This window comes from Phyllobates terribilis, unplaced genomic scaffold, assembly GCF_046119375.1.
Source record: "Phyllobates terribilis strain yellow unplaced genomic scaffold, ASM4611937v1 Scaffold_5__5_contigs__length_657084704, whole genome shotgun sequence".
Lineage (NCBI taxonomy): Eukaryota > Metazoa > Chordata > Amphibia > Anura > Dendrobatidae > Phyllobates > Phyllobates terribilis.
In genome coordinates this window covers 630737820-630751237 of record NW_027362765.1, presented here as the reverse complement: position 1 = coordinate 630751237, position 13418 = coordinate 630737820, and the positions used below count along the sequence as shown (strand labels likewise).

At 42.2% G+C, this 13418-nt stretch overlaps 1 protein-coding gene across 1 annotated transcript in view; it reads right to left on the bottom strand.

The window, feature by feature from the left end:
• Window positions 1–12715, bottom strand: part of SSH3 (slingshot protein phosphatase 3) — a 158696-nt gene extending 145981 nt beyond the window's left edge. Inside the window, exon 1 of the mRNA XM_073686147.1 lies at window positions 12501–12715. Coding sequence (XP_073542248.1) covers window positions 12501–12563 — 63 coding nt within the window. The 5' untranslated portion in view covers window positions 12564–12715. The remainder of the gene's footprint in view (window positions 1–12500) is intronic.
• Window positions 12716–13418: the final 703 nt, after the last annotated feature.

The window sequence follows — 13418 nt, the reverse complement described above, 5'->3', positions numbered from 1 at the left end:
GCCCGATCTATCAATCTAAAAAAAGAATTAATCCGAACGGTAAACGGCGTAATGAGAAAAAAATTCTAAACGCCAGAATTAAGTTTTTTGGTCGCCGCAAAATTGCAATAAAATGGAATAACGGGCGATCAAAACATCGTATCTACCCCAAAATGTTATCAATAAAAACGTCAGCCCGGCGCACAAAAAAATAAGCCCTCACCCAGCCCCAGATCCCGAAAAACGGAGACGCTACAGGTCTTAGAAAATGGCGCTATTTTTTTTTTTTAACAAATTTTGGAATTTTTTTTCACCATTAAATATAAAAGAACCTATACATGTTTGGTGTCTGCGAACTCGTAATGACCTTGAGAATAAGAATGGCAGGTCAGTTTTAGCATTCAGTGAACGTGGTAAAAAAAATAAATAAAAAACAACTGTGGTATTGCACTTTTTTTTGCAATTTTACCGTACACGATATGGTAAAACTAGTAATGGCGTTGAAAAGTACAACTCGTCCCCGAAAAAAATAAGTCCTCACATGGCCATATTGACCAAAAATTAAAAACGCTATGGCTCTAGGAACAAGGGGAGCAAAAAACGAAAAAACAAAAACGGAAAATGCTCTGGTCCTTAAGGAGTTAATGTTTGCCAGAGCTGTATATACTATACACACACACACACAGGTGCTTCTCGATAAATTAACTTTTGATAATATTTTAATTTATTTCAGTTCTTCAATATAAAAAGTGAAACTCAAACTTTTGGTCTGTACTGTATATCCAGTATATTACATATCTAGCCCCTCATATACACCCCTAGTACCCTGTTACCTGTATGTATGTATGTATATATATATATATATATATATATATATATATATATATATATATATATATATATATATATATATATATATATATATATATGTATGTATGTATGTATGTATGTATGTATATATATATATATATATATATATATATATATATATATATATATATATATATATATATATATATATATATATATATATATATATATATATAGTCTATACACACAGTACAGACCAAAAGTTTGGACACACCTTCTCATTTAAAGATTTTTCTGTATTTTCATGACTATGAAAATTATACATTCACACTGAAGGCATCAAAACTATGAATTAACACATGTGGAATTATATACTTAACAAAAAAGTGTGAAACAACTGAAAATATGTCTTATATTCTAGATTCTTCAAAGTAGCCACCTTTTGCTTTGTTGACTGCTTTGCACACTCTTGGCATTCTCTTGATGAGCTTCAAGAGGTAGTCACCGGAAATGGTTTTCACTTCACAGGTGTGCCCTGTCAGGTTTAATAAGTGGGATTTCTTGCCTTATAAATGGGGTTGGGACCATCAGTTGTATTGTGCAGAAGTCAGGTGGATACACAGCTGATAGTCCTACTGAATAGACTGTTAGAATTTGTATTATGGCAAGAAAAAAGCAGCTAAGTAAAGAAAAACAAGTGGCCATCATTACTTTAAGAAATGATGGTCAGTCAGTGCGAAAAATTGGGCAAACTTTGAAAGTGTCCCCAAGAGCAGTTGCAAAAACCATCAAGCACTACAAAGAAACTGGCTCACATGAGGACCGCCCCAGGAAAGGAAGACCAAGAGTCACCTCTGCTTCTGAGGATAAGTTTATCCAAGTCACCAGCCTCAGAAATCGCAGGTTAACAGCAGCTCAGATTAGAGACCAGGTCAATGCCACAGAGAGTTCTAGCAGCAGACACATCTCTTCAACAACTGTTAAGAGGAGACTTTGTGCAGCAGGCCTTCATGGTAAAATAGCTGCTAGGAAACCTCTGCTAAGGACAGGCAACAAGCAGAAGAGACTTGTTTGGGCTAAAGAACACAAGGAATGGACTTTAGACCAGTGGAAATCTGTGCTTTGGTCTGATGAGTCCAAATTTGAGATCTTTGGTTCCAACCACCGTGTCTTTGTGCGACGCAGAAAAGGTGAACGGATGGACTCTACATGCCTGGTTCCCACCGTGAAGCATGGAGGAGGAGGTGTGATGGTGTGGGGGTGCTTTGCTGGTGACACTGTTGGGGATTTATTCAAAATTGAAGGCATACTGAACCAGCATGGCTACAACAGCATCTTGCAGCGGCATGCTATTCCATCCGGTTTGCATTTAGTTGGACCATCATTTATTTTTCAACAGGACAATGACCCCAAACACACCTCCAGGCTGTGTAAGGGCTATCTGACCAAGAAGGAGAGTGATGAGGTGCTACGCCAGATGACCTGGCCTCCACAGTCACCAGACCTGAACCCAATCGAGATGGTTTGGGGTGAGCTGGACCGCAGAGTGAAGGCAAAAGGGCCAACAAGAGCTAAGCATCTCTGGGAACTCCTTCAAGATTGTTGGAAGACCATTTCCGGTGACTACCTCTTGAAGCTCATCAAGAGAATGCCAAGAGTGTGCAAAGCAGTCAACAAAGCAAAAGGTGGCTACTTTGAAGAACCTAGAATATAAGACATATTTTCTGTTGTTTCACACTTTTTTGTTAAGTATATAATTCCACATGTGTTAATTCATAGTTTTGATGCCTTCAGTGAGAACGTACAATTTTCAAAGTCATGAAAATACAGAAAAATCTTTAAATGAGATGTGTCCAAACTTTTGGTCTGTACTGTATAATATATATATATACACGTATATAGTAGCGTTATATATCCAGTATATTACATGTCTAACACCTCATACACACCCCCAGTACCCTGTATTATATATACACACACGTATATAATAGCGTTATATATCCAGTATATTACATATCTAGCCCCTCATACACACCCCCAGTACCCTGTATTATATATACACACACGTATATAATAGCATTATATATCCAGTACATTACATATCTAGCCCCTCATATACACCCCCAGTAACCTGTTACCTGTATTATATATATATACACACGTATATAGTAGCGTTATATATGCAGTATATTACATATCTAGCCCCTCATACACACCCCCAGTACCCTGTATTATATATACACACACGTATATAGTAGCGTTATATATGCAGTATATTACATATCTAGCCCCTCATACACACCCCCAGTACCCTATTACCTGTATTATATATATACACACGTATATAGTAGCGTTATATATGCAGTTTTTATCATATCTAGCCCCTCATACACACCCCCAGTACCCTATTACCTGGATTACACACACACACACACACACACACACACACACACACACACACACACGTACAGTGCTGGCCAAAAGTATTGGCACCCCTGCACTTCTGTCAGATAATACTCAGTTTCTTCCTGAAAATGATTGCAATCACAAATTTGTTGGTATTATTATCTTCATTTAATTTGTCTTCAATGAAAAAACACAAAAAGAATTGTCCTAAAGCCAAATTGGATATAATTCCACACCAAACCTAAAAAAGGGGGTGGACAAAAGTATTGGCACTGTTTGAAAAATCATGTGATGCTTCTCTAATTGGTGTAATTAACAGCACCTGTAACTTACCTGTGGCACCTAACAGGTGTTGGCAATAACTAAATCACACTTGCAGCCAGTTAACATGGATTAAAGTTGACTCAACCTCTGTCCTGTGTCCTTGTGTGTACCACATTGAGCATGGAGAAAAGAAAGAAGACCAAAGAACTGTCTGAGGACTTGAGAAACCAAATTGTGAGGAAGCATGAGCAATCTCAAGGCTACAAGTCCATCTCCAAAGACCTGAATGTTCCTGTGTCTTCCGTGCGCAGTGTCATCAAGAAGTTTAAAGCCCATGGCACTGTGGCTAACCTCCCTAGATGTGGCCGGAAAAGAAAAATTTAGAGATTTCAACGCAAGATTGTGCGGATGGTGGATAAAGACCCTCGACTAACATCCAAACAAGTTCAAGCTGCCCTGCAGTCCGAGGGTACAACAGTGTCAACCCGTACTATCCGTCGACGTCTGAATGAAAAGGGACTGTATGGTAGGACAGTGGTCCCCAACCTTTTTTGCACCAGGGACCGGCTTGAAGCAAGATCATTTTTCCATGGCCCAGCAAGGAGGGGGTGGGGTGGGCGGGGCTTTGGTCATATGGGGGCGGGGTAATGGAGGGATTTGGAGTTTAGTGCATACTTATCATATAGTGTAGACCAGGTCCCCGCCAGGAGCTATGCCAGGAGCCCCACATAATGTGCTGTGCCAGGAGCCGCATCACTGAGGCCCCATCACGCCCTGCAGCAGGACAGGGCAGCTGTCCTGACAGCTGCATTTACTTCATCCCAGGGGCGGACACAGACTGTAGTGGGCCCCTGTGCAAGAAATTTTTGGGGGCCCCCCCCGCCCTTCATAAGGCAACAAAGTTATGTAAACATAACCCCCCCATGTGCAGCTCACCCCCGTGCATCTCTCATCCCCCTCCGTGCATCTCTCATCCACCCCCCGTGCATCTCTCATCCCCCCCGTGCATCTCTCACCCCCCCGTGCATCTCTCACCCCCCCGTGCATCTCTCATCCACCCCCCGTGCATCTCTCATCCACCCCCCGTGCATCTCTCACCCACCCCCCGTGCATCTCTCACCCCCCCGTGCATCTCTCATCCACCCCCCGTGCATCTCTCATCCACCCCCCGTGCATCTCTCATCCACCCCCCGTGCATCTCTCATCCCCCTCGTGCATCTCTCACCCCCCCGTGCATCTCTCATCTCTCCCCTCCCTCCCATGTGCATCTCTCATCTCTCCCCTCCCCCCATGTGGATCTCTCATCTCTCCCCTCCCCCATGTGCATCTCTCATCTCTCCCCTCCCCCCCATGTGGATCTCTCATCTCTCCCCTCCCCCATGTGCATCTCTCATCTCTCCCCTCCCCCCCATGTGGATCTCTCATCTCTCCCCTCCCCCATGTGCATCTCTCATCTCTCCCCTCCCCCCATGTGCATCTCCCATTCCCCCCACTCCTAGTTAATTGTATTTAAAAAAAAATAAAACTTGTTATACTTACCCCCATGCGATCCCTGCAGAATCCTGGCGCTCGTCCAAATCGCTGACACCAGGTTCTCCTGACTTCCGGCCATGTGACGGCGCCGTCACATGACCGGAAGTCAGGGGAATCATGAAGGTGCTGCCGCAGCAGCGCAGCGCTAAGATGTCCCGGACCCGGCGCTTAGCATGCGGCCGGGGGCCCCATGAGGAGAGAGACGCACAAGAGGGGGGCTCCGAGGGGGCTCCTACCGGCCGGGCCCCATACTGGAGTCAGGGCAGTCATGCCCTAATGGCGGCCCTGCTGGAGGCTGGAGGGGCCCCCTCTCCCCGCGGACCGGCTGAAAAACCCCAACGGCCCGGTCCTGGTCCGCGGACCGGCGGTTGGGGACCTCTGTGGTAGGATACCCAGGAAGATCCCACTTCTTACCCCGAGACATAAAAAAGACATGCTGGAGTTTGCCAAAACTTACCTGAGAAAGCCTAAAACGTTTTGGAAGAATGTTCTCTGGTCAGATGAGACAAAAGTCGAGCTTTTTGGGAAAAAGCATCAACATAGAGTGTACAGGAAAAAAAAAGAGGCATTCAAAGAAAAGAGCACGGTTCCTACAGTCAAACATGGCGGAGGTTCCCTGATGTTTTGGGGTTGCTTTGCTGCCTCTGGCACTGGACTACTTGACCGTGTGTATGGCATTATGAAGTCTGAAGACTACCAACAAATTTTGCAGCATAATGTAGGGCCCAGTTGAGAAAGCTGGGTCTCCCTCAGAGGTCATGGCTCTTCCAGCAGGACAATGACCCAAAACACACTTCCAAAAGCACTATAAAATGGTTTGAGAGAAAGCACTGGAGACTTCTAAGGTGGCCAGCAATGAGTCCAGACCAGAATCCCATAGAACACCTGTGGAGAGATCTCAAAATGGCAGTTTGGAGAAGGCACCCTTCAAATATCAGGGACCTGGAGCAGTTTGCCAAAGAAGAATGGTCTACAATTCCAGCAGAGCATTGTAAGAAACTCATTGATGGTTACCGGAAGCCGTTGTTCCCAGTTATTTTGGCTAAAGGTTGTGCAACCAAGTATTAGGCTGAGGGTGCCAATACTTTTGTCCGGCCGTTTTTTGGAGTTGTGTGAAATGATCAATGATCTGATTTTTGCTTCATTCTCTTTTGTGTTTTTTCCTTGCAAGCAACTTAAATGAAGAAAATAATACCAAAGAATTTGTGATTGCAATCATTTTCAGGAAGAAACTGAGTATTATCTGACAGAATTGCAGGGGTGCCAATACTTTTGGCCAGCACTGTATATAGTATAGTTATATATGCAGTATATTACATATCTAGCCCCTCATACACACCCCAGTACCCTATTACCTGTATTACACACACATGTATATAGTATAGTTATATATGCAGTTTTTTACATATCTAGCCCCTCATACACACCCCAGTACCCCATTACCTGAATTACACACACATGTATATAGTATAGTTATATATGCAGTATATTACATATCTAGCCCCTCATACACACCCCCAGAACCCTATTACCTGTATTACACACGTATATAGTATAGTTATATATGCAGTATATTACATATCTAGCCCCTCATACACACCCCAGTACCCTATTACCTGTATTACACACACACACACACACACACACACACACACACACACACACACACACACACAGAGAGAGTTATATGAAAAAGTTTGGGCACCCCTATTAATCTTAAGCTTAATGTTTTATAAAAATTTGTGTTTTTGCAACAGCTATTTCAGTTTGATATATATAATAACTGTTGGACACAGTAATGTTTCTGCCTTGAAATGAGGTTTATTGTACTAACAGAAAATGTGCAATCTGCATTCAAACAAAATTTGTCAGGTGCATAAGTATGGGCACCCTTATCATTTTCTCATTTTCTTGTTTTAAATACTCCTACCTACTTTTTACTGACTTACTAAAGCACTTTTTTTGGTTTTGTAACCTCATTGAGCTTTGAACTTCATAGCCAGGTGTATGCAATCATGAGAAAAGCTACTTAAAGTGGCCACTTGCAAGTTGTTCTCCTGTTTGAATCTTCTCTGAAGAGTGGCATCATGGGCTCCTCAAAACAACTGTCAAATGATCTGAAAACAAAGATTATTCAACATAGTTGTTCAGGGGAAGGATACAAAAGGCAGTCTCAGAGATTTAACCTGTCAGTTTCCACTGTGAGGAACATAGTAAGGAAATGGAAGAACACAGGGACAGTTCTTGTTAAGGCCAGAAGTGGCAGGCCAAGAAAAACATCAGAAAGGCAGAGAAGAAGAAAGGTGAGATCAGTCAAGGACAATCCTTAGACCACCTCCAGAGAGCTGCAGCATCAACTTGCTGCAGATGGTGTCACTGTGCATCGGTCAACTATACAACGCACTTTGCACAAGGAGAAGCTGTATGGGAGAGTGATGCGAAAGAAGCCGTTTCTGCAAGCACTCCACAAACAGAGTCGGCTGAGGTATGCAAAAGCACATTTGGGGAAGCCAATTTCTTTTTGGAAGAAGGTCCTGTGGACTGATGAAACCAAGATTGAGTTGTTAGGTCATACAAAAAAGGCGTTATGCATGGCGGCAAAAAAACACAGCATTCCAAGAAAAACACTTGCTACCCACAGTAAAATTTGGTGGAGGTCCCATCATGCTTTGGGGCTGTGTGGCCAATGCCGGCACCGGGAATCTTGTTAAAGTTGAGGGACGCATGGATTCCACTCAGTAAAAGCAGATTCTTGACAATAATGTTCAAGAATCAGTGATAAAGTTGAAGTTACGCAGGGAATGGATCTTTCAGTAAGACAATGATCCAAAACACCGCTCCAAATCTACTCAGGCATTCATGCAGAGGAACAATTACAATGTTCTGGAATGGCCATCCCAGTCCCCAGACCTGAATATCATTGACCATCTGTGGGATCATTTGAAGAGGGCTGTCCATGCTCGGCGACCATCAAACTTAAATGAACTGGAATTGTTTTGTAAAGAGGAATGGTCAAAAATACCTTCATCCAGGATCCAGGAACTCATTAAAAGCTACAGGAAGCGACTAGAGGCTGTTATTTTTGCAAAAGGAGGATCTACTAAATATTAATGTCACTTTTCTGGTGAGGTGCCCATACTTATGCACCTGTCAAATTTTGTTTGAATGCAGATTGCACATTTTCTGTTAGTACAATAAACCTCATTTCAAGGCAGAAACATTACTGTGTCCAACAGTTATTACATATATCAAACTGAAATAGCTGTTGCAAAAACACCAATTTTTATAAAACAATAAGCTTAAGATTAATAGGGGTGCCCAAACTTCTTCATATAACTGTATATAGTATAGTTATATATGCAGCATATTACATATCTAGCCCCTCATATACACCCCCAGTACCCTGTTACCTGTATTATATATACACACACACATATATAGTTGCATTATATATCCAGTATATTACATATCTAGCCCCTCATACACACCCCCAGTACCCTATTACCTGTATTACACACACGTATATAGTATAGTTATATATGCAGTGTATTACATATCTAGCCCCTCATACACACCCCCAGTACCCCATTACACACACACACGTATATAGTATAGTTATATATGCAGTATATTACATATCTAGCCCCTCATACACACCCCCAGTACCCTATTACCTGGATTACACACGTATATAGTATAGTTATATATGCAGTTTTTTACATATCTAGCCCCTCATACACACCCCCAGTACCCCATTACCTGTATTACACACACACACGTATATACAGTTATATGAAAAAGTTTGGGCACCCCTATTAATCTTAAGCTTAATGTTTTATAAAATTTGGTGTTTTTGCAACAGCTATTTCAGTTTGATATATGTAATAACTGTTGGACACAGTAATGTTTCTGCCTTGAAATGAGGTTTATTGTACTAACAGAAAATGTGCAATCTGCATTCAAACAAAATTTGACAGATGCATAAGTATGGGCACCCTTATCATTTTCTTCTTTTAAATACTCCTACCTACTTTTTACTGACGTACTAAAGCACTTTTTTTGGTTTTGTAACCTCATTGAGCTTTGAACTTCATAGCCAGGTGTATGCAATCATGAGAAAAGCTACTTAAAGTGGCCACTTGCAAGTTGTTCTCCTGTTTGAATCTCCTCTGAAGAGTGGCATCATGGGCTCCTCAAAACAACTGTTAAATGATCTGAAAACAAAGATTATTCAACATAGTTGTTCAGGGGAAGGATACAAAAAGCTGTCTCAGAGATTTAACCTGTCAGTTTCCACTGTGAGGAACATAGTAAGGAAATGGAAGAACACAGGGACAGTTCTTGTTAAGGCCAGAAGTGGCAGGCCAAGAAAAACATCAGAAAGCAGAGAAGAAGAATGGTGAGATCAGTCAAGGACAATCCTCAGACCACCTCCAGAGAGCTGCAGCATCAACTTGCTGCAGATGGTGTCACTGTGCATCGGTCAACTATACAACGCACTTTGCACAAGGAGAAGCTGTATGGGAGAGTGATGCGAAAGAAGCCGTTTCTGCAAGCAAGCCACAAACCGAGTCGGCTGAGGTATGCAAAAGCACATTTGGAGAAGCCAATTTCTTTTTGGAAGAAGGTCCTGTGGACTGATGAAACCAAGATTGAGTTGTTTGGTCATACAAAAAGGCGTTATGCATGGCGGCAAAAAAACACAGCATTCCAAGAAAAACACTTGCTACCCACAGTAAAATTTGGTGGAGGTTCCATCATGCTTTGGGGCTGTGTGGCCAATGCCGGCACCGGGAATCTTGATAAAGTTGAGGGACGCATGGATTCCACTCAGTATCAGCAGATTCTTGACAATAATGTTCAAGAATCAGTGACAAAGTTGAAGTTACGCAGGGGATGGATCTTTCAGCAAGACAATGATCCAAAACACCGCTCCAAACCTACTCGGGCATTCATGTAGAGGAACAATTACAATGTTCTGGAATGGCCATCCCAGTCCCCAGACCTGAATATCATTGAACATCTGTGGGATCATTTGAAGAGGGCTGTCCATGCTCAGCGACCATCAAACTTAACTGAACTGGAATTGTTTTGTAAAGAGGAATGGTCAAAAATACCTTCATCCAGGATCCAGGAACTCATTAAAAGCTACAGGAAGCGACTAGAGGCTGATATTTTTGCAAAAGGAGGATCTACTAAATATTAATGTCACTTTTCTGGTGAGGTGCCCATACTTATGCACCTGTCAAATTTTGTTTGAATGCAGATTGCACATTTTCTGTTAGTACAATAAACCTCATTTCAAGGCAGAAACATTACTGTGTCCAACAGTTATTACATATATCAAACTGAAATAGCTGTTGCAAAAACACCAATTTTTATAAAACATTAAGCTTAAGATTAATAGGGGTGCCCAAACTTTTTCATATAACTGTAGTAGCGTTATATATGCAGTATATTACATATCTAGCCCCTCATACACACCCCAGTACCCTATTACCTGTATTACACACGCACACATGTATATAGTATAGTTATATATGCAGTATATTACATATCTAGCCCCTCATACACACCCCCAGTACCCTATTACCTGTATTACACACACACACACACACACACACACACACACACACACACACGTATATAGTATAGTTATATATGCAGTATATTACATATCTAGCCCCTCATACACACCCCCAGTACCCTATTACCTGTATTACACACACACACACACACACATGTATATAGTATAGTTATATATGCAGTATATTACATATCTAGCCCCTCATACACACCCCCAGAACCCTATTACCAGTATTACACACACGTATATAGTATAGTTATATATGCAGTATATTACATATCTAGCCCCTCATACACACCCCCAGAACCCTATTACCTGTATTACACACACGTATATAGTATAGTTATATATGCAGTATATTACATATCTAGCCCCTCATATACACCCCCAGTACCCTATTACCTGTATTACACACACACACACACACGTATATAGTATAGTTATATATGCAGTATATTACATATCTAGCCCCTCATATACACCCCCAGTACCCTATTACCTGTATTACACACACACACACACACACACGTATATAGTATAGTTATATATGCAGTGTATTACATATCTAGCCCCTCATACACACCCCAGTACCCTATTACCTGTATTACACACACACACACACACACACACGTATATAGTATAGTTATATATGCAGTATATTACATATCTAGCCCCTCATACACACCCCCAGAACCCTATTACCTGTATTACACACACGTATATAGTATAGTTATATATGCAGTGTATTACATATCTAGCCCCTCATACACACCCCCAGTACCCTATTACCTGTATTATACACACGTATATAGTAGCGTTATATATGCAGTATATTACATATCTAGCCCCTCATACACACCCCCAGAACCCTATTACCTGTATTACACACACGTATATAGTATAGTTATATATGCAGTATATTACATATCTAGCCCCTCATACACACCCCCAGAACCCTATTACCTGTATTACACACACGTATATAGTATAGTTATATATGCAGTATATTACATATCTAGTCCCTCATACACACCCCCAGTACCCTATTACCTGTATTACACACACACACACACACACACACACACGTATATAGTATAGTTATATATGCAGTATATTACATATCTAGCCCCTCATACACACCCCCAGTACCCTATTACCTGTATTATACACACGTATATAGTAGCGTTATATATGCAGTATATTACATATCTAGCCCCTCATACACACCCCCAGTACCCTATTACCTGTATTACACACACGTATATAGTATAGTTATATATGCAGTATATTACATATCTAGCCCCTCATACACACCCCCAGTACCCTATTACCTGTATTACACACACACACACGTATATAGTATAGTTATATATGCAGTATATTACATATCTAGCCCCTCATACACACCCCCAGTACCCTATTACCTGCATTATACACACGTATATAGTAGCGTTATATATGCAGTTTTTTACATATCTAGCCCCTCATACACACCCCCAGAACCCTATTACCTGTATTACACACACGTATATAGTATAGTTATATATGCAGTATATTACATATCTAGCCCCTCATACACACCCCCAGTACCCTATTACCTGCATTATACACACGTATATAGTAGCGTTATATATGCAGTTTTTTACATATCTAGCCCCTCATACACACCCCCAGAACCCTATTACCTGTATTTCACACACGTATATAGTATAGTTATATATGCAGTATATTACATATCTAGCCCCTCATACACACCCCCAGTACCCTATTACCTGTATTACACACACGTATATAGTATAGTTATATATGCAGTATATTACATATCTAGCCCCTCATACACTTCCACCCCAGGAACCCCGTGACATGTATAGACACATGCATGCGATATGACGCCAGGTATTGACACTCGCCCTGGTATTACCTGGACAGGTGTGGGGCCGGCCACGTCCTCTAGAGAAGAAAGCTGCAGGGTAACCAGCGCCATGTTGACACCCACTCCCCGTCTCCGCCAGTCCTGGCCGCCTGTCCTCAGGACTTTCTTGGTTCTCGGTGGCTTTTGCTTTCTTACTTTGCCTGCAAAAATCAGGAAGAGAGAGATGGACGGCCCCTTGAAGGAGGAGCCCAGAGTCTGGAGAGGTATGTGAGGGGGAAGAGAGTGTCTCTGGAGAAAGTGACATGCCCCTACATGGAAGGAAGTGATGCGATCGCCGGTGACCGGGGGTACACGCGTGGGCAGCTCGGCTCTGTACCTGGCATACACAGAATGCCCACTACGTCGTCTGCAGGCATTGTTGGCACCTCAAGATATAGAAACGCAAGGCCGCAGGTGCCGGGGTGTGATTGAAATGCTCACTACAGCTGCTGCAGAACCTCTTTGAGTAGAGGAAGCCATTATCCGTCAGCATGGTCTGCAGCAGTTCTAGGGTATGTTGTACCTGGGCACGTTGCCTTCTTGATAAGGCTGAGCGGCTTGATTTACTAACGTGCCGCCTGTTAGGGAGGTTCTGCAGCAGCTGTGAGGTGTACTCTCATGCACAGCGGCCCTAATGGCCACAGGACCTTTTGTCAATCACTTGGGATGTTTTAGCTGGTCTCTCCCTGATTCTTCCCTTGAAGGGGTAGCAGCGGCTGAGGGTTGTATTAACCCCTTCAGGGCTCAGCAGGTTTTTGCCTTGGGGTTAAAGCGGGTATTTTTCAGGGCGGTAGCTATCTAAGGCCTTATTTTTGGCCGAGCTACCTGCTTTTCGGTGTTCTGAGGTACATACAATGTGTTGTCTTTGTGCGGTATGTTACTAAATAATATTATTTCTTCTTTGCTCCTGTATAGCATCAGTAATAG